The sequence below is a fragment of the Hyla sarda genome, chromosome 6 (genome assembly GCF_029499605.1).
Source record: "Hyla sarda isolate aHylSar1 chromosome 6, aHylSar1.hap1, whole genome shotgun sequence".
Classification (NCBI taxonomy): Eukaryota; Metazoa; Chordata; class Amphibia; order Anura; family Hylidae; genus Hyla; species Hyla sarda.
The window spans coordinates 258300220-258327138 of NC_079194.1; the positions used below are offsets into that span (position 1 = coordinate 258300220).

The 26919-nt window shown below is 44.0% G+C and overlaps 1 protein-coding gene across 2 annotated transcripts in view; it reads right to left on the bottom strand.

Annotated features, from left to right (window-relative positions):
* The window catches only part of CDCA5 (cell division cycle associated 5), a 34580-nt gene extending 7694 nt beyond the window's left edge, over positions 1 to 26886 (bottom strand). The window contains exons 1-7 of one of the 2 annotated variants that reach the window (XM_056528486.1): positions 26743 to 26886; positions 26555 to 26662; positions 25196 to 25266; positions 24867 to 24929; positions 15233 to 15352; positions 15008 to 15046; positions 11010 to 11504 (exon numbers count right to left, since the gene is read on the bottom strand). In XM_056528486.1, the coding sequence (XP_056384461.1) occupies positions 11010 to 11504; positions 15008 to 15046; positions 15233 to 15352; positions 24867 to 24929; positions 25196 to 25266; positions 26555 to 26612 (846 nt within the window). In that variant the 5' untranslated portion in view covers positions 26613 to 26662; positions 26743 to 26886. Of the gene's footprint in view, positions 1 to 11009; positions 11505 to 15007; positions 15047 to 15232; positions 15353 to 24866; positions 24930 to 25195; positions 25267 to 26554 lie in introns of both variants that reach the window. The other variant, XM_056528485.1, reaches the window with a different exon arrangement.
* Positions 26887 to 26919: the final 33 nt, after the last annotated feature.

The following is a 26919-nucleotide window of genomic DNA, read 5'->3' on the forward strand; positions in this document are numbered from 1 at the left end:
GTTCGGGACCGCCGCGGTGAAATCGCGGCGTCCCGAACAGTTGACCGGACGACGGGAGGGCCCTTACCTGCCTCCCCGGTGTCTGATCGGCGAATGACTGCTCCGTGCCTGAGATCCAGGCAGGAGCAGTCAAGCGCCGATAACACTGATCACAGGCGTGTTAATACACGCTTGTGCTCTGTGTAAGAGATCAGTGTGTGCAGTGTTATAGGTCCCTATGGGACCTATAACACTGCAAAAAAAAATGTAAAGAAAAGTGTTTATAAAGGTCATTTAACCCCTTCCCTAATAAGTTTGAATCACCCCCCTTTTCCCATAAAAAAAAATAAAGTGTAAAAAAAATAAAATAAACATATGTGGTATCGCCGCGTGCGTAAATGTCCGAACTATAAAAATATATCATTAATTAAGCCGTACGTCAATGGCGTACGCGCCCAAAAATTCCAAAGTCCAAAAAAGCGTATTTTGGTCACTTTTTATACCATTAAAAAATTAATAAAAAGTGATCAAAAAGTCCGATCAAAACAAAAATCATACCGATAAAAACTTCAGATCACGGCGCAAATTTTTTTTTCAATTTTGTCGCACAATGATTTTTTTTTCCGTTTCGCCGTGCATTTTTGGGTAAAATGACTAATGTCACTGCAAAGTAGAATTGGTGACGCAAAAAAATGAGCCATAATATGGATTTTTAGGTGGAAAATTGAAAGGGTTATGATTTTTAAAAGGTAAGGAGGAAAAAACGAAAGTGCAAAAACGGAAAAACCCTGAGTTAATAAGTCAGTCTCTGAAATACCAGTTAGTTATTGTGTGTATAGATTTTTCTCTTTAAATATGACACATGGGAAAAGGGTGTTTTTAATTTTTATACAGAGAATAGTATTTTAACTTTAAAAAAATAAAAATACGAATACTGATGCAGCTGATATGTGGGTCGCGGGGCGGCGGATTTTGGGTCGCGGTGCGGTGGGGGTGGTGCGGGGCATTATCGGCAAGGTAATTGCCGATACCTATAATGTCCAAAATCGTGATTATCGGCCGATTATATCGGCCATACCGATAATCGGTCGATCCCTACTTTACATACAGTTACAGTTAGTATGGTTGGAAGAAAAAACAAAACAAAAAAAAGCTTATCCATACATTCCCTCAGAAACATCAGCCAGAAAAATAACTTTATGTTTTACTAGATTGTCATTATGCTAGAAGGATTTATCCTCCAGGAGCATCTGGGCCCAGCGTGTGAGTAGGACCCCGGCAGGCACTAGTCTGGTTACAAGAATCACTCTGCATAGGAGTCTACTCTGTTTCTTATTAAAGTGTAAGGAGTAGTGGAGATGGCACAGACCTATAGAACCCTCCTCTAGGCATTCCCCGGGACCTCTCAGATAAAAGTACTGAGGCTCAGCGGCCAGGTACAAGGCGGCTACACACCACGCTCAGGTTGCCATGGACTGCACTCACAGGAAAGCAGAAGACTCTCCAGAAGGAATGTGTCCTCATCAGCCTAAGAAAGTGGTTTACAACACAATGGCAGCCCAATAAAATAGTTATTTCAAGTTTATATGCTTTTCTTTACTTCATCTCCTTGCCCTAGGACCCCTGATCCCTTTGTACAGTTTGACCGCACCAGCAGAATAGTGAGTGCAGCTCTGAAGTATAATAGAGTATTTAACTTAAAATCAGTAAATGGTAATGTATGTAGACAGTAACTCCAACAGAATAGCTAGTATTGCTCTGATGGAATGCAGAAACAGCCCAACTACCTAATACACGGGTGCACGCTGCTTTGGCCAACACAGAGTATACAAATAGAAGGTTGCAGCAACACTGTTGGTCAAAAAAAAATGGAGGCTCTTAGCGCATAGTTTTTTTTTTGCACCCCTCCCTGTTTACAGTTGATAGTGGATCCTGCATGTCACCCAGTAAGCGGATATATATATATATATATATATATATATCTCTATCTATCTATCTATCTATCTATCTATCTATCCACACCTAGCAGAAGTGAGTAGAGTAAGGCAGTGTTCACATGGTGGAATGCCGGATGGACATTCTGCCATGTGAACATTCTAAGTATGCTAGGGTCCCATCCGAAGTGAGGCCACATCTTCAATTGCTCAAAGAGTCTCAATTTTTGGATCTACACCGCACTCCATATATTTCATTGAGCCAGACGGAGTAAGATATTATCAGTTTTATTATCAGACCATGGTTTTCAGACCGGCAACAAAACTGGATACAGTCCAAATATTAGCCAACCGGAGTGACTGACTTAATCTGGTTCATTCAAACGAATGGGATGAGGCAGCCAAATTGCAAAAAGGTGGTGTGAATGCACCCTAAAAGTGTTGTAGGGTCTCATCTGAAGTGAGGCCACCTATGTGTGGTGGATGGGGGACACGTTTTGATCAATAACTATGCTAAGAGCCTCCATTTTTTGACCAAGGGTGCTGCTGTACAGGATTAGTAATGTAATTGTATACAATGACCCCTCCATCAGAATAATATTGTATTGTAACGAGAAACTCCATCAATACAATACTAGACGATACTCCTGGGTTACATTCCATATTCAATATATAATGTAACCCAGGATCAGGAGTAACATCTGATATCCTGTAGAGCTGCACTCACTATTTTCCTAGTGTACAATTACATTATTTATCCTGTACAGGGAATTATATTGTAATGTGTACAGTGACCTACGATGGCCCCGACATTGCATAAACGACTATCCAGCAGAGCAGACTGCTTCAGCTGCCACCAGATAGCCGTTTACGGTGCCCCGTGTGGTCCGCTGACGATCACTTACCTGTCCTCGGGGCTCCAGCGCATCCTCCTCGGCATCCCCTGCATCGTCGGCGCTCTCCATCGTAGTCATCACATCACTGCGCACGCCGTCCCGTCATCCAATAGGAGCGGCGTGCGTAGTGAACTGATGATGGCGACTTGAGAGCGAAGATGCCGGGGAAACAGAGGCCTTGCCGGAGCATCGGGGACACCCCGGCGACAGTGATGGAAGGTGACATCCAGGGCAGTGGTGACTATCCGGAGCGGCGGGGACACGCGAGTATACCCTCCAATACCAGTGGTCTTCAACCTGCGGACCTCCAGATGTTGCAAAACTACAACTCCCAGCATGCCCGGACAGCCGTTGGCTGTCCGGGCATGCTGGGTGTTGTAGTTTTGCAACATCTGGAGGTCCGCAGGTTGAAGACCACTGTCCTATACTTTACATTGCACAGATCCCTCACCATACGATGGTTTCAACTAACGATAGTTCATTTGGAACGGATTACCATCGTATGTTGAGTGACCAATAATAACTGGAGCCCTATGAGTAGAATACAGAATGAGGTCTCACTGGGCTACCTCCAGGCTTGTCAGCAGAGGGTGCGATGGCGCTCTTTTCTCTCCCAGATGCTCCGCTCTGGTGGTGAATTGAAGGGTAGTAAACCTCATAAGAGAGAACAAAACCTCATAAGGATGGGCCAGATTCCACCATTGCCATTGCCCCACCACAACTCCTCTCAACAGCCTCTCCTAGCCAACAAGCCATGTGCCAAAGCCCATAATCCAGTGACAGATTACTGGTTACAGGCTAATACAGCGCAGATGAATTTGTCTATATGAAAAGTAATTCAACTATATATTAACCCCCTAACAGTTTAGCCCGAGCTGAGCTTGAGTTTCAGGAAAGGCAATAACAGTTAAATGTGATATTTTCAGGAGGGATATTCTCATTTTAGTGTGACTGTCGGGGGGACATGGACAACTTTTGACATGTTGTCCATGGTTTAGTTTAAAATGCACCAAGTCTGCGATTACCACCTGACTGTCACTTAAAACCGACATGACGGATTTGGCGTCCGACAAGGCAGTAGAGATCAATTCACAGTTTTATCATTTGCAATCCCAACAGGATCTAAACTGATCTAAACTGTTGACATGTCTGCAACATGTCAAATTTGCTTCGAAATGACAGTACCTTTAACTAAAAACTCCAAGAGTTTCCAAGAGACAAAGATAGAACAAAAAATAAAATAAATAGTTTTCTATTCTAAATTTCCTAGTTGGTTATTACTGATCAATGTTCTATAAAATTCCACATTATTTTATGGTTTCATGCTGCAAACGTGTCAGATTACCAGGCTTTCTGGATTTTGGGGGGGAAAAAAAAAAAAAAAATAAATGAAAGAAATCCCATTACTCCAGTTCTGTAGTAGCAAATAATGTTTTACAATAAAATGTTATGACATTAAAACCCAGTATATCCCAGTGTAATATGCTGAGGGCACCGCGTATTGATCACACACTAAGAAAACAGCTCAGTCCAATAATGGATCGCTGCCCTGGGCACTACTCCTGCCAGAGCCTCAACTATGAGGGAACGTGAAACTCCATCAATACAGCTATATAATGAAGGGTCAGAGGCCGTGTGCTCCACAATGCCACTCACATTCATCCTACACTCAATACAGATTTTATACAAGGAGGTTACTTGTTCTGTGTGGTTCACCCTGTAAACTTCTCCATATTGCAAATGTCCCCACAGTTGAAAGATGAATTCACAATTTACTTCATTTACAGAGAAACCTCTCCAAAAAGACCACCCATTATGTAGACCAGATATTCTATGTGACATTTCAGTCCCCTACAGTATACATGGTGCATAGTGGCCACCTTCTGATAAGACTATCCCCATAAAAGACCAATCAATGCCATTTTGGGTGGCCTAGACACTATACCATTAACATAACAAGCAGGGTTTTCACACTAGTTGGTGTCAAGTGGTTCGATTGAACTATTCCCCTGCCCTGCTCACTTAACCCCTTCAGGACGGAGCCCATTTTGGCCTTAAGGACCGGAGCGTTTTTTGCACATCTGACCACTGTCACTTTAAACATTAATAACTCTGGAATGCTTTTAGTTATCATTCTGATTCCGAGATTGTTTTTTCGTGACATATTCTACTTTAACATAGTGGTAAATTTTTGTCGATACTTGCATAATTTCTTGGTGAAAAATCCGTAAATTTGATGAAAAATTTGAAAATTTTGCATTTTTCTAACTTTGAAGCTCTCTGCTTGTAAGGAAAATGGATATTACGAATACATTTTTTTTTGGTTCACATATACAATATGTCTACTTTATGTTTGCATCATAAAATTGATGTGTTTTTACTTTTGGAAGGCACCAGAGGGCTTCAACGGTCAGCAGCAATTTTCCGATTTTTCACAAAATTTTCAAACTCAGTATTTTTCAGGGACCAGTTCAGGTTTGAAGTGGATTTGAAGGGTCTTCATATTAGAAATACCCCATAAATGACCCCATTATAAAAACTACACCCCCAAAAGTATTCAAAATGACATTCAGTCAGCGTTTTAACCCTTTAGGTGTTTCACAGGAATAGAAGCAAAGTGAAGGAGAAAATTCACAATCTTCATTTTTTACACTCACATGTTCTTGCAGACCCAATTTTTGAATTTTTACAAGGGGTAAAAGGACAAAATTTTTACTTGTATTTGTAGCCCAATTTCTCTCGAGTAAGCACATACCTCATATGTCTATGTAAAGTGTTCGGCGGGCGCAGTAGAGGGCTCAGAAGGGAAGGAGCGACAAGGGGATTTTGGAGAGTACGTTTTTCTGAAATGGTTTTTGGGGGGCATGTTACCTTTAGGAAGCCCTTATGGTGCCAGAACAGCAAAAAAAAAACACATGGCATACCATTTTGGAAACTAGACCCCTCGGGGAATGTAACATGGGATAAAGTGAGCCTTTATACCCCACAGGTGTTTCACGACTTTTGCAAATGTAAAAAAAAAAAAATAATTTTTTACCTAAAATGCTTGTTTTCCCAAAAAAATTTTATTTTTAAAAAGGGTAATAGCAGAAAATACCCCTAAAAATTTGAAGCCCAATTTCTCCCGATTCAGAAAACACCCCATATGGGGGTGAAAAGTGCTCTGCTGGCGCACTACAGGTCTCGGAAGAGAAGGAGTCACATTTGGCTTTTTGAACGCAAATTTTTCTCTGGGGGCATGCCGCATTTAGGAAGCCCCTATGGTGCCAGGACAGCAAAAAACCCCCCACATGGCATACCATTTTGGAAACTAGACCCCTCGGGGAACGTAACAAGGGGTTAAGTGAACCTTTATACCCCACAGGTGTTTCACGACTTTTGCATATGTAAAAAAAAAATAATTTTTTTTACCTAAAATGCTTGTTTTCCCAAAAATTTTACATTTTTAAAAAGGGTAAAAGCAGAAAATACCCCCCAAAATTTGTAACACAATTCCTCCCGAGTACGGCGATACCCCATATGTGGCCCTAAACTGTTGCCTTGAAATACGACAGGGCTCCAAAGTGAGAGCGCCATGCGCATTTGAGGCCTAAATTAGGGATTGCATAGGGGTGGACATAGGGGTATTCTACGCCAGTGATTCCCAAACAGGGTGCCTCCAGCTGTTGCAAAACTCCCAGCATGCCTGGACAGTCAACGGCTGTCCGACAATACTGGGAGTTGTTTTGCAACAGCTGGAGGCTCCGTTCTGGAAACAGTGGCGTACCAGACGTTTTTCATTTTTATTGGGGAGGGGAGGGGGGTTGTATAGGGGTATGTGTATACGTAGTGTTTTTTACTTTTTATTTTATTTTTTGTGTTAGTGTAGTGTAGTGTTTTTAGGGTACAGTCACACGGGCGGGGGTTCACAGTAGTTTCTCGCTGGCAATTTGAGCTGCAGCAGAAAGTTTGCGGCAGCTCAAATTTGCAGCCAGATACTTACTGTAATCCTCCACCCATGTGAGTGTACCCTGTACGTTCACATTGGGGGGGGACATCCAGCTGTTGCATAACTACAACTCCCAGCATGCCCGTTGGCTGTCGGTGACTGCTGAGAGTTGCAGTTTTGCAACAGCTGTAGGCACACTGGTTATGTATCACTGAGTTTGTGACCTAACTCAGTGTTTCACAACCAGTGTGCCTCCAGCTGTTGCAAAACTACAACTCCCAGCATGTACGGTGCATGGTGTACGGTGACTGCTGAGAGTTGTAGTTTGCAACAGCTGGAGGCACACCGGTCGTGAAACACTGAGTTAGGTAAAAACAAACTGAGTTTCACAACCAGTGTGCCTTCAGCTGTTGCAAAACTACAACTCTCAGCAGTCACCGACAGCCAACGGGCATGCTGGAAGTTGTAGTTATGCAACCAGCAGATGCACCACTACAACTCCCAGCATGCACTTTAGCTGTTTGTGCAAGCTGGGAGTTGTAGTTATACAACAGCTGAAGGTACACTTTTCCATAGAAAGAATGTGCCTCCAGCTGTTGCAAAACCATAAGTCCCAGCATGCCCATAAGGGAATGCTGGGAGTTGTGGTGGTCTGCCTCCTGCTGTTGCATAACTACAGCTCCCAGCATGCCCTTTTTGCATGCTGGGATCTGTTGCTAAGCAACAGCAGGAGGCTGTCACTCACCTCCAACGATCCTCGCCGCACAGGTCAGTCCCTCGTCGTCTCCGCCGCCGCAGCTGCTCCTGGGGCCCCGATCCCAACAGGGGCGCCGGGGATCGGGGTCCCCAGCACCCGGGGTCCACGTCCCGCACCCGCTCACGTCCTCCGGAAGAGGGGCGGAGCGGGTGCGGGAGTGACACCCGCAGCAGGCGCCCTGATTGGTCGGCCGGTAATCCGGCCGACGAATCAGGGCGATCGTGAGGTGGCACCAGTGCCACCTCACCCCTGCAGGCTCTGGCTGTTCGGGGCCGTCAGAGACGGCCCCGAACAGCCAGTAATTCCGGGTCACTGGAGACCCGATTGACCCGGAATCGCCGCAGATCGCTGGACTGAATTGTCCAGCGATCTGCGGCGATCGCCGACATGGGGGGACATAATGACCCCCCTGGGCGATATGCCGGGATGCCTGCTGAACGATTTCAGCAGGCATCCGGCTCCGGTCCCCAACCGGCTAGCGGTGGGGGCCGGAATTCCCACGGGCGTATGGATACGCCCTCGGTCCTTAAGGACTCAGCATGCAGGGCGTATCCATACGCCCTATGTCCTGAAGAGGTTAAAAAAAATAAAAAATAAAAAAATTATCTAGACTCTTAAAACGCACCAGTTTCCCATTCATGATGTATCACATGACCTGCATTAGGGATCGACCGATTATCTGTTTGGCCGATATTCACGATTTTGGACCTTATCGGTATCGGCAATTACCTTGCCAATATGCAGATAATCCCCGACAAGAGACCACCGCCGCCGCCGCCCGATTGCCTCCCCGATTTTATAATTACCTGTTCCCGGGGCGCGCGCGCTACTTCTGGCTCCTGCGGCGTCCTGCGCGCTACGCAGCGCAATGACGAGTGACGTCACCGTCAGTGCGCACAGTGACAGCTCAGGACACCACCGGAGCCAGAAGTAGCGCAGACCCAGGGAACAGGTAATTATAAAACTGGGGATGGGGGAGGCAATAGGGCAGCGGCGGTGGTGGTTGGACTAGGGAGGACCCCAGGACAGGCAGGGGGAGAGAAGCGGGTGGCGGCATTGGCGGTCTCTGGCCCCGTAAAAGGCGCTGCAGTTCAGTGATTTAAAGCACCCGCTTTAAATCATTGATCTGCAGCGGCTTCTGAGGGGCCGGGTGGGGGGGAAATAGCCGATAACTTATATCGGATTATCGGTATAAGTTATCCGCTATTGGCCTGAAAGGTCACAGATTAGTGAGGGGTACCACAGGGGTCAGTATTGGGTCCTGTCCTATTTAATATATTCATTTATGACCTTGTAGAGGGGTGGAATAGTAAAGTAGCAATCTTTGAAGATGATACTAAACTCTGTAAAGCGGTAAACACAATAGAGGACAGGGCACTGTTACAAATGGAACTGGATAGGTTTGAGGCTTGGGCTGGGAAGTGGCAGATGAGGTTCAACACTGATAAATGTAAGGTAATGTACATGGGGAGGAAAAATCCGGCCTGGGACTATGTATTAAATGGGAGCACACTAGGGACGACTGACGTGGAAAAGGACTTGAGAGTTTTAGTTACCAGTAAATTTAGCTGTAGTGACCAGTGTCGGGCAGCTGCTGCCAAGGCAAATAAAATCATGGGGTGCAACAATAGGGGCATAGATGCCCACGACAAGAAAATAATTCTACCGCTGTACAAATCACTAGTCAGACCACACATAGAATACTGTGTACAGTACTGGGCACCAGTGTACAAGAAAGATATAGTGGAGCTGGAGAGGGTTCAAAGACAGGCAACCAGGGTAATACGGGGAATGGGAGGACTACAGTACCCAGAAAGATTGTCAGAATTAGGGTTATTTAGTTTAGAAAAAAGAAGGCGACCTAATAACTATGTATAAATATATCAGGGGACAGTACAGAGATCTTTCCCATGATCTATTTATACCCAGGACTGTATCTATAACAAGGGGGCATCCTCTACATCTAGAGGAAAGAAGGTTTCTATACCAGAACAGACGGGGGTTCTTTACTGTAAGAGCAGTGAGACTGTGGAATTCTCTCCCGGAGGAGGTTGTCATGGGGAACTCTAAAATAATTTAAAAGGGGTCTGGATGCATTTTTGGAGAGTAAGAACATCGCTGGTTATGTATATTAGAATTATAGGGACAGAACGTTGATCCAGGGATTTATTCTGATGCCATATTTGGAGTCGGGAAGGAATTTTTACCTCTAGTATGAGGGTTTTTTGCCTTCCTCTGGATTAACTCAGTAGGGACTTGTTAGGGTTATAGGTTGGACTTTATGGACTCTGGTCTTTTTTCAACCTTATGAACTATGTTACTATTATCCGTATCTGCCCTAAAAAAAAAATAAAAAAAATAAAAAAATATATAGATATCGGTCGATCCCTAACTCGCATCCTCAGACTCTTCCTTCCAGTGACTTCCTATACTGGCCTAGATTTGCAAACTTCTTGGTCATGTGAAGCACCAGTATAGTGGAAAACAGATGTATTTTGGGGACTCATTTAATGTGAGTAGTGATCAAGACATGTAGAGGGTGACAAGACCTGTGCGACACCTGCAAATCGCCAATTAGCACCCTGCAACACAATTGTCAATTGGTCGCTATGGTAGCCTTTGAAAGGCCTCTGTGCCTGCCTCACAGATCAATGCAATACATTTGTATAGCATTAATGGGCCTAAAAAAGTGTAATTTAAAATGTTTCACCCCCTTTCCCCCCCCCCAGTTGTCAAAAATATAAAATAAATAAAATATGTTTGGTATAGTCACGTGTGAACCTAATGTGAATAGAACATTAGTAATCACACAAAGGTGAATAGCATAAATAAAAAAGCCAGAATATTTGATCCAGTCACATGAGAAAAAAATAATTTAATAAAAAAGGTAAAGAATTAGGTTTTGTTTAAATAAATAAAAAAATAAAAATATATATATATATTTTTTTTTTTAAAGAACAGACTATAAAAATTTGGTATTGTAATTGTACTGACCTGAATAATCAAGATAATTTTGGGGGACAGGGGTGTGGAGTTATAACTCTGAGGCTGTAATCACATTTCCGCACATCTGCATCTACATCATTTGGGTGGTTCCTGGATTGTGCGGAATTAGTGCAGAATCCGGATGCGGAAATTCTGCTGTGTGACTAGACCAGTGTTTCTCAACCAGGATGCCTCCAGCTGTTGCAAAACTACAATTCCCAGCATGCCCAGACAGCCTTTGGCTGTCTGGGCATGCTGGGAGTTGTAGTTTTGCAACAGCTAGAGGCACCCTGTTTGGGAAAACACTGGAATAACCCTTAATGCCCATGCACAGTACAGAATTTCCTTGCATTGTCTTCAATTGGATTAGGCTGCCCTATGTACACAGCTGAATTTAACCCCGGTGGCACCTGCTGCACATGGAATCTCTGCGCCGAATTTTTACGGGTGTAAATTCTGTAGAGTGCATGGGCCCTTAGAAAGCAAGTAAAAGTAAAGATTTTACCTCACCCCTTCTATTCCATTCATACCTCTATCTGCTGAACTTTACGTTTCCTCCTCTTCTGTTTGGCTAGTGCCACCCCAGGGATGTTAGGATCTGGCTCTTCCACCGATGACTTTGCCGATGTCCTACTAGAACTTTCGTTGAGTGTCTGTTTTGTTTTCTCACCAACTTTCTTATTCTCCACATCCTCTTCTGAGCTCAGAAGAAGTTTATCAAACCCAAAAAGTGACCGTCGCCCCGATTTGGACAAGTTTGGGGTAGAGGTGCCAGATGCCTCTGTTTTTTTGGTGGGACTGTACAGAAATGAGCTGCCATTCATAGACATCTCTAGCCTGCTATAGGAGCGCCGGACTTTCACAGACATCACTTTCTGTCGGTCTTCAGTAGGTGACTGAGGTATATTCAGAGGAATAGGAGATAGGATGTCTATTTTAGAGGTTGTGGATTGGTTGGGTACATCTTCAGCAGTATCATGTGACTTGTCAAGTACTGCGTTTTCTTTCCCTGCATTTGGGGAAATCTGGAAAGGAATGGCAGAAAAAAAAAATTAAAATAAGAAAAGGAAGGTAATAAAATAGATTGGACCACGATGCTATTGTTAAAGGAGAACTACAGAACATAAAAGTTGTCCCCAATAGTGCCGGCAGTAAAAAAAAATAAAGATGTACATACCTTCCTCCGCTCCCCCGGGGCCTCCGGTAACCGGCTCCAGTCTCCGCCACGATACTCTTCCTGGTTGCCGGTGGTCGGATGAATCAGCCAATCACCAGCCGCAGCGCAGTCCGACTTGGCCGGCGATAGGCTGAGCGGCAGTGACACATTTTCTGCCCCGGCCGCAGGTGCCGGTGTAGTGAAGAATTTTGTGTCCTGAAGCGTTTTCACACTGTCGCTCAGCCTATCGCCGGCCGAGTCAGACTGCTGCGGCTGGTGATTAGCCGATTCATCCGACCACCAGGAAGTGGATGGCGGCGGAGAATGGAGCCGGTTACCGGAGGCCCCGGAGGAAGGTATGTACATCTTTATTTTTTTACTGCCGGCAGTATGGGCGACAATTTTTATATTCCGGAGTTCTCCTTTAATTTTACTTTACCACACACATATGAAACTAGGAGCAGAACTCTCTAAACAGAGAAAAACTATAGTTGAAGGATTTGAACCTGTGTTTTGGAGTACAATACAATATTGACCGATATCATGTAAAAGGAGTCTTAAATGGGCACTGTCCGATATAAAAACTTGATATAGTGTAAAGCATGCAAAACCAATACATTTTGCAATTGCTTTCATTAGAAAATTTTCAGTATTTAAAGGGGTACTCCAGTGGAAAACTTCTTTCTTAATCAACTGGTGCAAGAAAGTTAAGCAGATTAGTAAATTACTTCTATTAAAAAATGTTTACCCTTCGAGTACTTATTAGCAGCTGAATGCCACAGAGGAAATTCTTTTTGAATTTCTTTTTTGTCTTCTCCACAGTGCTCTCTGCTGACACCTGATGCCCGTATCAGAAACTGTCCAGAGCAGCATAGGTTTGCTATGGGGATTTTCTCTTGCTCTGGACAGTTCCTGATACGGGAATCAGGAGTCAGAAGAGAGCACTGTGGACAAGACACAAAATAAATTCAAAAAGAAAAGAATTTCCTCTGTAGCATACAGCTGCTAAGTAGTACTGGAAGGATTGCAATTTTTAAATAGAAGTAACTTACAAATCTTCAATACAGTGGAGAGTTAGAAAAACATCGGCACTCACCAGTCTTCTCTTAAAAAGCTTCTTTATTGATACATACTCACAACATGAAATGCAGTCAGGGAGAGGAATCTGTGCGGGGGGGGGGGGGGGTAAGTAGTAGGCACTGCCTACTACTTACCCCCCCTGCACAGATCCCTCTCCCTGACTGCATTTCATGTTGTGAGTATGTATCAATAAAGAAGCTTTTTAAGAGAAGACTGGTGAGTGCCGATGTTTTTCTAACTCTCCACTGTATTGAAGATTTGAACTTTGCCACTACGTCAGAGCACCACCACATCTCTACTGGTTTGTCCTAGTCGTACGCCCGTCTCATAGTCCAGTTTAGCCAGTAGTAGCAGTGCCGAATATCACATCTTCGCTTTAACTTACACATCTGTTTAACTTTCTGGCACCAGTTACTTTAAAAAAAAATAAAAAAAAGGATTTCCACTGGCGTACCCCTTTAATACAAAAAGAAAAAAAAATTGTCCACTAGGAATCCCCCTGCCTTCTGGGACACATAACAGCTCAGCAGTGTCTAGCTGTCATCACCAACGTCATGGACCCACTTGATTGACAGGTCTGCATGCAGGTCCAGCGCTGCTGTGCTCGCTCCCAGTCCCCTCACTCTGCCTGTGTGAGTGCGTGGCCGCCGGGAGCGAGCGCGCACACAGACCTCAGTGAGCCTGGGACCTACATGTCAGCAGCATCCTCTGAAGGATCAGCAGCACCTAGGGGAGGAGCAGCAGAGTTTTCTTACTTACTATGTTTAGGGAAAGGCGGGGAAGTTTAGTCCTGCACCAGGACATTTTGGGAGTTGTAGTTTTGCTAATGCAAAGAGAGGTAAGCTGACAGCATACTGAGGGAGGAGGCTGAGGCCTGCACAGTTAAGCCACGCCCCATCCTTTTGGGAGAAAATCATGCATGAGAGCAACATATGTATATATGTATATATATATATATATATATATATATATATATATATATATATATATATATATATATATATACACACACACACACGTACATTCAGGATTAGGTACTGAGTAACATATTACCATTTACATTTTTTTTTGGATCGCACAAGTACGCTTTAAAATGTTCTTGTCATTTAGGAAAACTTTTGACATGACACAGCAACATAATTTTGATTGGTCAGGGTCTCAGTGCTTAGACCACTACGATTTTTAGGATGAGCGGGGAAAAGTACAGAACAATTCACTTAATGGCTTGCCAGGATCTTCTGTGTATGAACAAGCATATAGATAGCTGTCTAATACTGACTAGGACCACCCACTGGACTTCTCACGGGCATTTTAATAAATAGAGGATAAATTCAAGTTAGGCTGGGTTCACATCACGTTTTCAGCCATACGGGACCGCATATGGCTGGGGGGGGGGGAAGCTAAAACTCATTGGTCGACCACGGTTTTAGGTCCGGTGGGAAAAATTAGCCGACCGGAGTCATCGTTTCACTCCGGTCGGCTCATTGAAATGAATTACATACAGCAGGGATACAGGAGCATCCAGTTTTAGCTCCCCCAGCCGTATGTGGTCCCGTACGGCTGAAAATGTGAGGTGAACCCAGCCTTATCCTGGAAGAATGCCCCCATTCTGCATTTTCAAGGTGACAGGTCCCCTTTAAGGGAATCTGTCACCAGGTGTGTGGTGTCCTATCAAACAGAAGCCTAACATTAACAGTATAAATAAAATAAAATGTTTGCGTACATTGTGTAATGCTTCCTTGATATTGTAGGACATGCAGGGTAGTCCTAATGTGCCTGACAGTAACCCTCAATATTCATAAGATGCTGCCCCATTGACAGCTTTCTGCCTATACTGTGTATAGCAGTGTTCTCAAACCTGTGGCTCTCCAGCTGTTGCAAAACAACAACTTCCATCATATGTAGACAGCCTTCAGCTGTTCGGCACTATGGGAATTGTAGTTTTGCAATAGCTGCAAAGCCACAAGTTTGGCAACTCTGACATATAGTCTATCAGCAGGGTTGACAGGAGTCGGAATTTCTGCCACTCTTAATATTGATATGATAGACCAGTGTTTTCCAACCATGGTGCCTCCAGCTGTTGCAAAACTACAACTCCCAGCATGCCTGGACAGCCTTCGCTGGGAAACACTGTTATAGACTCAACATTTATAGACAGGACAATGCCTTTAAGATCGTCCTACCCCCATTACATATTGGTAGGTTTATTAAACCTAGCCAATTCTGTAACATCCCTAGAAATTACTTCTATTGCAATCCACTGCACTGATAGCATTAGGAAATTTAACTCACCCTTGAACTTCTCCTAGGTGCGACTGCAACACTTGATACCTAGAAGTGAAAGACATTTTGTAAAACCAAGAGTTTTGCTTTGATTAAATTGGTGTACAGTATTGGTGCTCAGATGAAAGTATTTAGATGTCCCGTAGTGGTGTGGATATCAATGCCCAACAGCATGTACACAGTGGATATAGTGGTTTTCACCAAGGTGTTATGCAGGCTTACTTATATACTTACTATTGGTGTGGACTGCGATGCACATAATACAGTGTTAGAATGAGCTGAACTGGAGCAAGGACTGGACTGTTCTACTATGGATGCAGCCTTAGGTTGAGATTCAGCAGAAACAAGGGCAGCCTGTAAAAATCAAGACACAGTATATTTATATACAATTGACCAATACAAAGTGTGTGAAAAGCAGAACCAGAACCCTACTCCATACGCATGTGGTCCAGCAGAGACACAGATCACCCCGCAGATGGGGATGTTGGCTGTCATTGTGTTGGTCAGTTCTTACCGACCACCACTACATTCAGCTGGTGTGCGACTCCAAGTCCTAGTGATGTGTAGTCGATGGTCACGTGAGCGCTTAGTCGGCGCATGCGCTCTATGCAAAGAGAAGCGGAGTCACAGACTGTGAATATGTAAGTTGAGTCGGTGCGAGCCCCCCCCCCCCTTCACTTTTTATTTAAAAAAATAAATAAATACATTTAAAAGAAAGTATGGAAACTTTCCAAATGCATTGCATGTATCTATCTATCTTTTTTATATGGAGATTTAGAGATTATATATCTATCTCACAAATACAGTCATGGCCGTAAATGTTGGCACCCTTGACATTTTTCTAGAAAATGAAGTATTTCTCACAGAAAAGGATTGCAGTAACACATGTTTTGCTATACACATGTTTATTCCCTTTGTGTGTATTGGAACTAAACCAAAAAAGGGAGGAAAAAAGCAAATTGGACATAATGTCACCCCCAACTCCAAAAATGGGCTGGACAAATTTATTGGCACTCAACTTAATATTTGGTTGCACACCCTTTGGATAAAAATTATTGAAATCAGTCGCTTCCTATAACCATCAATAAGCTTCTTACACCTCTCAGCCGGAATGTTGGACCACACTTCCTTTGCAAACTGCTCCAGGTCTCTCTTATCGGAAGGGCACCTTTTCCCAACAGTAATTTTATGAGCTCTCCACAGGTGTTCAATGCGATTTAGATCTGGACTCATTACTGGCCACTTCAGAACTCTCCCGCACTTTGTTGGCATCCATTTCTGGGTGCTTTTTGACATATTTTTTGGGGTCATTTTACTGCTGGAAGACCCAAGATCTCGGACGCAAACCCAGCTTTCTGACACTGGGATGTACAGTGCGACCCAAAATCCATTGGTAATCCTCAGATTTCATGATGCCTTGCACACATTCAAGGCACCCAGTGCCAGGGGCAGCAAAACATAATTGAACCTCCACTATATTTCACTGTGTTCTCATTCCATTTTTGGTAAACAGTAGAATGATGTGCTTTATCAAAAAGCTCTATCTTGGTCTCATCTGTCCACAAGATGTTTTCCCAGAAGGATTTTGTCTTACTCAAGTTCATTTTGGCAAAATGTAGTCTTGCTTTTTATGTCTCTGTGTCAGCAGTGGGGTCCTCCTGGGTCTCCTGCCATAGTGATTCATTTCATTTAAATGCTGATTGATAGTTTGCGCTGACAGTGATGCTCCCTGAGCTTGCAGGACAGTGCGAATATCTTTGGAACTTGTTTGGGGCTGCTTATCCACCATACAGACTATCCTGCGTTGACACCTTTCATCAATTTTTCTCTTCTGTCCAAGCCCAGGGAGATTAGCTACAGTGCCATGGGTTGCAAGCTTCTTGATAATGTTGTGCACTGGACAAAGGCAAATCTAGATCTCTGGAGATGGACTTGTAACCTTGAGATTGTTGATCTTTTTCCTCAATTTTGGTTCTCAAGTCCTCAGTTCTCTTCTCCTCTTTCTGTTGTCCATGCTTAGTGTGGCACAAGGCAAAGACTAAGTGAACTCCCCTCCTTTTTATCTGCTTCATGTGGGATTTTTATATTGCCCACACCTGTTACTTGCCCGAGGTGAGTTTAAAGGAGCATCACATGCTTGAAACAATCTTTTTTTTTTTTCCACAATATTGAAAGGGTGCCAATAATTTTGTGCAGACCATTTTTGGAGTTTGGTGTGACATTATGTCCAATATGCTTTTTTTCCCTCCCTTTTTTGGTTTAGTTCCAATACACACAAAGGGAATACTGTATTTATCGGGGTATACCACGCACCGGCCTATAACACGCACCCTCATTTTACCAAGAATATTTGGGTAAAAAAAGTTTTTTTTACCCAAATATCCATGGTAAAATGAGGGTGTGTGTGTGCGCGTGTATACCCCGATACACCCCCAGGAAAGGCAGGGGGAGAGAGGCCGTCGCTGCCCGCTTCTCTCCCCCTGCCTTTCTTGGGGTCTAGAGCCCTGCTGCCGCCGCTTCTCTACCGCTGGCTATCTGCGCCGCTGCCCGTTCTCTCCCCCTGACTATCGGTGCCGGCGCCCCATTGCCAGGGGGAGAGAAGCGGCGCCGACAGCCAGGGGGAGAGAAGGGGCAGCGGCACCCATTGCTGGCGCCGCTGCCCCCCCATCCCCGGTTGCATAATTACCTGTTGCCGGGGTCGGGTCCGCGCTGCTTCAGGCATCCGGTGTGCGTCCCCTGCATCGTTGCTATGCACTGCACGGCGACGTCATGCGCCGCGCATAGCAACGACGCAGGGGACGCACACCGGAGGCCTGAAGCAGCGCGGACCCAACCCCGGCAACAGGTAATTATGCAACCGGGGATGGGGGGGGGAGGAAACGGGGCAGCGGCGCCGCCAATGGGTGCCGCTGCCCCTTCTCTCCCCCTGGCTATCGGCGCCGGCAATGGGGCGCCGGCACCGATAGTCAGGGGGAGAGAACGGTCAGCGGCGCCGATAGCCAGGGGGAGAGAAGGGCCGGCAGCAGGGCTCTAGACCCCAGGGCAGGCAGGGGCAGAGAAGCCGGCAGCGCTGGCTGTCTCTGCACCTGCAAAGCCGCTGCAGTTCATTGATTTAAAGCGCCCGCTTTAAATCATTGAACCGCAGCGGCTTATCGGCGTATAACACGCACATAGACTTTAGGCTAAAAATTTTAGCCTAAAGAGTGCGTGTTATACGCCGATAAATACGGTAAACATGCATATAGCAAAACATGTGTTACTGCAATCCTTTTCTGTGAGAAATACTTCATTTTCTTGAAAAATATCAGGGGAGCCAACATTTACGGCCATGACATACACACACATATATATATATATATACACACACACACATACACACACACACACACACACACACACACACACACGTGAGTGGATCTTCAGCGGCGTCGCGGGACCTTTGCAGCAGTCCAGACCGCTGTAAAGCGATCTGGACTGCTCCATCTGGTCCCCTTACACTACAACTCCCAGCATGCCCAGACAGCCCTTGGTGTCCGGGCATGCTGGGAGTTGCAGTTTTGCAACATCAGAAGGTCCGCAGTTTTGGGACCACTGTGCCCTTCCAGATGTTGCAAAACTACACATCCTCAGCATGCCCTTACTGTCCAGGCATGCTGGAAGTTGTAGTTTTGTAACATCTTGCCCTTCAGATGTTGCAGAACTACAACTCCCAGCATTCCTGGACAGTTTGGGCATACTGGGAGTTGTAGTTTTGCAACATCTGGAAGGGCACAGTTTGGGAACCACTGTATTAGTGGTCTGCAAACTGTAGTCCTCCAGATGTTGCAAAACTACAACTCCAAGCATGGCTCTAAAGATGTTGCCGAACTACTACTTCCAGCATGCCCGAGAATGTTTGGGAGTAGTGGTTTTGCAACAACTGGAGGCACACTGGTTGGGAAACATTGTCTGTTTCCTAACTCAGTGTTTCCCAACCCGTGTGCCTCCAGCTGTTGCAAAACTATAACTACCAGCATGCACTGATAGACTGTGCATGCTGGGAGTTGTAGTTTTGCAACAGCTGGAGGTCCCCCCCCCCCGGTGAATGTACAGGGTACATTCACATGGGCAGGGGGCTTACAGTGAGTATCAGGCTGCAAGTTTGCGATGCAGCAAATTTTGTGCGGCAGCTCAAACTCGCAGCGGGAAACTCGCTGTAATCCACCGCCCGTGTGACTGTATCCTAAAAACACTACACTACCACAAAATAAAAAGTAAAAAACACTACATATACACATACCCCTACACAGCCCCCCTCCCCAATAAAAATGAAAAACGTCTGGTACGCCACTGTTTCCAAAATGGAGCCTCCAGCTGTTGCAAAACAACCGTTGACTGTCCAAGCATGCTTGGAGTTTTGCAACAGCTGGAGGCACCCTGTTTGGGAATCACTGGCGTAGAATACCCCTATGTCCACCCCTATGCAAATCCCTAATTCAGGCCTCAAATGTGCATGGCGCTCTCACTTTGGAGCCCTGTCGTATTTCAAGCCAACAGTTTAGGGCCACATATGGGGTATCACCGTACTCGGGAAAAATTGCCTAACAAATTTTGGGGGGCTTTTTCTCCTTTCACCCCTTATGAAAAGGTGAAGTTGAGGTCTACACCAGCATGTTAGTGTAAAAAAAAAAAAATTTTTTACACTAACATGCTGGTGTTGCCCAATACTTTTCATTTTGACAAGAGGTAAAAGGGAAAAAAGCCCCCCCAAAATTTGTAATGCAATTTCTCCCGACTACGGAGATACCCCATAAGTGGGCGCAAAGTGCTCTGGGGGCGCACAACAAGGCCCAGAAGGGACAGTGCACCATGTACATTTGAGGTGATTTGCACAGGGGTGGCTGATTGTTACAGCGGTTTTGACAAACGCAAAAAAATAAATAAAAAAAACACATGTGACCCCATTTCGGAAACTACACCCCTCACGGAATGTAACGAGGGGTGCAGTGAGAATTAACACCCGACTGGTGTCTGACAGATCTTTGGAACAGTGGGCTCTGCAAATAAAAATTTTTGTACAGCCCACTGTTCCAAAGATCTGACAGACACCACTGGGGGGGGGGGGGGGGGGTAAATGCTCACTGTACCCCTTGTTACATTCCTCAAGGCGTCTAGTTTCCAAAATAGTATGGCATGTGGGGGTTATTTTGCTGTCCTGGCACCATAGGGGCTTCCTAAAAGTGACATGCCCCCCGAGCAAAATTTTCTCTCAAAAAGCCAAATATGACTCCTTCTCTTCTGAGCATTGTAGTTCGCCTGTAGTGCACTTCAGGTCAACTTATGGGGTACCTCCATACTCAGAAGAGATGGGGTTACAAATTTTGGGGGGGTATTTTCTGCTATTAACCCTTGCAAAAATGTGAAATTTGGGGGGAAACACATTTTAGTGAAATTTTTTTACATATGCAAAAGTCGTGAAACACTTGTGGGGTATTAAGGCTCACTTTATTCCTTGTTACGTTCCTCAAGGGGTCTAGTTTCCAAAATGGTATACCATGTGTTTTTTTTTTTGCTGTTCTGGCACCATAGGGGCTTCCTAAATGCAACATGCCCCCCAAAAACCATTTCAGAAAAACGTACTCTCCAAAATCCCCTTGTCGCTCCTTCGCTTCTGAGCCCTCTACTGCGCCCGCCGAACACTTTACATAGACATATGAGGTATGTGCTTACTCGAGAGAAATTGGGCTACAAACATAAGTATAAATTTTCTCCTTTTACTTCTTGTAAAAATTCAAACATTGGGTCCACAAGAACATGCGAGTGTAAAAAATGAAGATTGTGAATTTTCTCCTTCACTTTGCTGCTATTCCTGTGAAACACCTAAAGGGTTAAACCGCTGACTGAATGTCATTTTGAATACTTTGGGGGGTGCAGTTTTTATAATGGGGTCTTTTATGGGGTATTTCTAAGATGAAGACCCTTCAAATCCACTTCAAACCTGAACTGGTCCCTGAAAAATAGTGAGTTTGGAAATTTTGTGAAAAATTAGAAAATTGCTGCTGAACTCTGAAGCCCTCTGGCGTCTTCCAAAAGTAAAAACCTGTCAATTTTATGATGCAAACATAAAGTAGACATATTGTATATGAGAATAAAAAAAAATATTTGGAATATCCATTTTCCTTACAAGCAGAGAGCTTCAAAGTTAGAAAAATGAAAAATTTTCTAATTTTTCATCAAATTTGGGGATTTTTCACCAAGAAAGGATGCAAGTTACCACAAAATTTTACCACTAAGTTAAAGTAGAATATGTCACGAAAAAACAATCTCGATATCAGAATGATAACTAAAAGCATTCCAGAGTTATTAATGTTTAAAGTGACAGTGGTCAGATGTGCAAAAAATGGCCGGGTCCTAAGGTATAAAATGGCTGGGTCCTTAAGGGGTTAAGGATCACAGTTTTTTTTTCATTTTTGCCCTCTGTATTTTCCACCTCACTTTCTAAAAATTAGAACCTTTCAATTTTTAACCTACAGACCTATATGAGGGTTATTTTTTGCGCCACCAATTATACTTTGGAATGACATCAATCATTTCACCATAAAATTTACGGTGAAACCAGAAAAAAAAATATTTGTGGGGCAAAATTGGAAAATCATTTTCGGTAAACATACCATATCTTAATTCTGTAGGTCCATACGGTTACATAGATACCTAACTTACATAGGTTTTATTTTATTTTACTACTTAAAACAAAAATTATAATTACATGTACCAAAATTATTAGGTTTAAAATGGTCATCCTCTGACCCCCTATAACTTTTATTTTTCCATATACAGGGATGTATGAGGGCTCATTTTTTGCGCCGTGATCTGGATTTTTTAATCGGTACAATTTTTGTTTTGATGAGGCTTTTTTTAAACAATTTTTTAGGGTATACAAAGTGACCAAAAATACGCAATTTGGGACTTTTTTTTTACGTGTACGCCATTGACCAGTTTAATTAACATTATATTTTTATATTTCGGACATTTACGTACGCAGCGATACCACCACAAATGTTTATTTTTATTATGTTTATATATTTTTATATGGAATTTCAGAAAAGGGGACGATTTAAACTTAATATTAAAAGGGTTAATGTTTTTTTTTTTACTTTTATTTAAAAAAAAAAAAAAAAATTCACACACACACACACACACACACACTTTATTAGTCCCCTTAGAGAACTTTTAGGAGGAATCATTAGATTTCTCATACAGATCAATAGTTCCATAGAACTCCACTGATCCGTGTGCTCTGCGCTTGATTGATAAAGCCTGGTTCAGCTAGAATTTATCAATCTCAGAGCTGGGACAAGCAGAGGATGAGAGATAAGCCCCCCCCCCCCAACACAGGAGATCTGAGCCTGAGCCGTGTTCGCGCAGGTCCCGGCAGCACTAACCCCCTAGATGCCATGATCAATCCTGACCACGGCATCTATGGTGTTGAGAGGGGGAGCGCTCTTCCCCGGTTCACCAACGGCGGCGCAATGCGATCGCGGGTCGCTGTTGGTTGCTATGGCAGCAGGAGGTCAGATCATGACCTCCTGTATGCCAGCTACGGAAGCCTGTGAGATCCAGCCAGAGGCTGGATCGCACAGGCTGTAGTATGTGCAGCTCATCAGGTCATACTGTGCTGCAGTACAAATGTATTGCAGCATAGTATAACCTGTGAAAGTGTAAAAAATAAAATAAAAAGTTCTTCAATAAAAGTATGAAGTGTAAAAAAAAAAAAAAAAAAAAAAAAAAATGCCCCATTCCCAATAAAAGCCCTGTATTATCATCAAAAACACAAATCATATACATAATAGGTATTGCCACGTTCATAACGACTATAAAACTATAATGTAAATTATCCCATACGGTGAACGCCGTAAAAAAAAAAAAAAAAAACGCAACATTTGAAAAGATCGAAAAGTAGCACATAGCACTAAACTGATAATAAAAAGTACAGATCATCCCGCAAAAAAATAAGTCGTTACTCAATGGCGTCAGACAAAAAATAAAAAAAAGCTGTTGGAAAATGAATGGCAGAAAAAGAATTTTGCTCAGAAAAGGAAAAAGAACATAGAAAGCCATATAAAATGGGTATCGCCATAATCGTACCGACCCACAGAATAAATATAACATCACTTTTACCGCAGTGTTCACCATTAAAAAATAAATAAAAATTTAAATGCCAGAAATTTTGACGTTTTTCACAATATTTTGAAGTTTTTCACTAAAAATGCTGCATGTGTCAACAAAAATGCACCACTTATATAAAGTACAATATGTCACGAAAAAACTCAGAATTGCTCTGCTCAGAAAAAGCGTTTAAAGTTATTACCATTTAAAGAGATAAATGTCAAAAAAAATAAAAAAAATAAAAGAGCCTGGTCATTGAGGTAAAAAAAAAATAAAAAAAATCCATCCTTAAGGGGTTAAGTATCCAATTAGGTGTAAGTTAGGGGTATATAACAGTGGTCTCCAACCTGCCGACCTCCAGATGTTGCAAAACTACAACTCCCAGCATGCTCGGACAGCTGTTGGCTGTCCGGGCATGCTGGGTGTTGTAGTTTTGCAACATCTGGAGAACCGCAGGTTGGAGACCACTGGTATATAAGATGGCCATTTGAGCCTAGCAAGAGAGGCAACGAGGAAGAACAACAAACGCCCCTCGCCGGCCTCATTCTCAAGCTACCTCTCCCCCACCAGAAGGAGACCAAGGACCGGCAGATATGAACATTCTACCTTCCATCATTTTTATGTAAGGAACTCTACTTTTGTACATTATTTACTCTGTGCTTGTAGTTAACCCTTTTTTGGTGTGTGAATTAAATATACTCAGATTCCTGGAAGTGGCAGTGGTTCCTCAAGTTACAATATTAATTAATTGTATGTTGAGACCAGAACTCTATGGAAACCTGGTAATTGGTTCTGACATGAAAATGTCATCCAAAAATAGGAAAAAGTGAGGATTAAAGAAAAATAAGTAGATAACTAATATATATATAAAGCAAATCCTTACATATAAAAGTAAGAAAGATCTGCTGGGAGCTGTAAATCACTGTCTATGTCAGTGCTTCCCAAGCAGGGAGCCTCCAGCTGTTGCAAAACTACACTCCCAGCATACCCGAACAGACTTTGGCTGTCCGGGCATGCTGGGAGTTGTAGTTTTGCAACAGCTGGGGGCACCCTGCTTGGAAAACACTGGTCTATGTAGAGGACAGGAGCTTCTTCAGGGTCCTGTACAGAACATGCAATGTCCTAAAAAAGTAACATGGAGTCGCCCTCACCTGGTGTCCAAAGGAGCAGGTAACCCTGGTACAGGTAAAGTGTACAGAACATGTAATACCTCTCTGTACTGTAGGGGGCGCTACCAGACACCAGTCAGTGCATACACTTCAGTAATACAGGTGATTTACCAGTGAATGTCCATTCTGATTGGTCAGTTCTTCCAGCCTTTGACATGTTTCACAGATCTGGACTGTCTGTAACATTGTATGTTGAGTCTGGTTTCAAGTTACAATGGTCCAGAAAAGACCATTATATGTTGAAACAATTGTTTGTTGAGGCCATTGTAAGTTGAGGGATATATATATAGATATATATATATATATACACATATACATACACACACACACACACCCCTATTCAACTATCTTGAGGATGGGCCACCAATAAAAGATTCCTAGGATTCCTGGAGAACTCCTGTAGCTTCTCCTCCTTCCTAAGATGACAGATTTACAGGGTTCAGCCATATATAGCTGCGGCTCTGCTGGAAGGTTTCTTTATTAGGAAGAAGTGTCCCTATAATTTATGGCAACAGGATCTAATAACATTACACCAGCTAAGAGGTGACACTTACCAGCGTTTTGCGCGGCATAATCTTTTTTGCTGTGACAGATCGCTTCATCAGTGGAGCAGGCATCTGAAATAAAGAGCACAGCACTGAATGTGTGTGGAAACACAACGACCCCATTCACTGACAGCAAGAAGATCTTTAATATGGCTCATAAACATCTGAAATAAAGAGCGCAGCACTGAATATATGTGGAAACACAACGACCCCATTCACTGACAGCAATAAACATCTGAGATATTGCAATAGCCCATTTTAGAGGACCCCAGTAATGCACTGGTGAGGCCAGGATGCCCGGATCTAAACCACATACCCTGGCAATGCCTTAAACATACCGGACTGTCTGAAGACTTGTTGAAGGACGCAGAATTCCTCTGGGATCTTCTGCTAGGCGGAGAAGATATCTCTGCAGAGTCAAAGACAAACAAACATCAGAATCTACTATCTAAGGGTCAGTTCACACGTGCGGATTTTTGCTGCAGATTTTGCTGCCCATTGACTTCAGGGTGTGCTGGGAGTTGTAGTTTCACAACAGATGTTGGATTCCTGGTGGGGAAATACTGCTCTAAAGTGTAAAGCAATGTTTCCCGCCTCCTACTGTTGCATAACTAAAACTCTTAGTATGCCCGGGCATGCTGAGAGTTGTAGTTCTGCAACAGCTGTAAAGTCTCAGGCTGAGAAATGCTGATGTACACAAATACATCTATGTATAATAAAGCACAGGGCCGGCTCCACCTATAGGCATAATAGGCAGCCGCCTAGAGCACCCTCTCGATGGGGGCGTCGTTCTGCCCTCTGCAAGGTCCTGACAGCCGCTAAGCTGTCACTTCAATGATGAGGCGATTACATGGAAGGAGATTTGTTACAGTGTGTCACCCCAGTAGTAAGGAGATTACAGGATGAGGAGGAGGTTTGTTACAGTGTGTCACCCCAGTAGTAAGGAGATTACATGAGGAGGAGGAGGTTTGTTACAGTGTGTCACCCCAGTAGTAAGGAGATTACATGAGGAGGAGGAGGTTTGTTACAGTGTGTCACCCCAGTAGTAAGGAGATTACATGAGGAGGAGGAGGTTTGTTACAGTGTGTCACCCCAGTAGTAAGGAGATTACATGAGGAGGAGGAGGTTTGTTACAGTGTGTCACCCCAGTAGTAAGGAGATTACATGAGGAGGAGGAGGTTTGTTACAGTGTGTCACCCCAGTAGTAAGGAGATTACATGAGGAGGAGGAGGTTTGTTACAGTGTGTCACCCCAGTAGTAAGGAGATTACATGAGGAGGAGGAGGTTTGTTACAGTGTGTCACCCCAGTAGTAAGGAGATTACATGAGGAGGAGGAGGTTTGTTACAGTGTGTCACCCCAGTTGTAAGGAGATTACATGAGGAGGAGGAGGTTTGTTACAGTGTGTCACCCCAGTTGTAAGGAGATTACATGAGAAGGAGGTTTGTTACAGTGTGTCACCCCAGTAGTAAGGAGATTACATGAGGGGGTTTGTTACAGTGTGTCACCCCAGTAGTAAGGAGATTACATGAGGGGGTTTGTTACAGTGTATCACCCCAGTAGTAAAGTGGGGCATGTCAAGGGGCGGCAAAATTAGCTTTTGCCTAGGGTGGCAAAAATCCTTGCACCAGTCCTGATAAAGCAGATGTCCGCATGTAATAGCAGCATTATAAGCTATGGCCAGGGCGGGGGCACTTACCGTCCGCTCCCCAGGTCACCGTGCCTCGGCTGCTGCCTCTCTTCTTCCGATCAGACATGACGTCGGCTCCAGTTCTCAGCACTGCTCTATCCTCCGGATACAATCAGTCTGTAGAGGAGATAGACGCCTGTGTATTACCGCACTCTGTGAACAGTGACCACAGGATTACATAACGCGCGGCTGCACACCTCTCTCCTCTTCGTCCTCTATGGCCGATCAGATCCGCAGACCAAGGCAAAATCCCATTCACTCGAGCAGCATCGCACAGCCCTGACTCTCCCCGCCGACAAAAATCGGAGGCGGAAAAGTTCAAATGTCCCGCGCGCCTGGGAAACCGGAAGTGACGACACGACACCCCGCCCGCC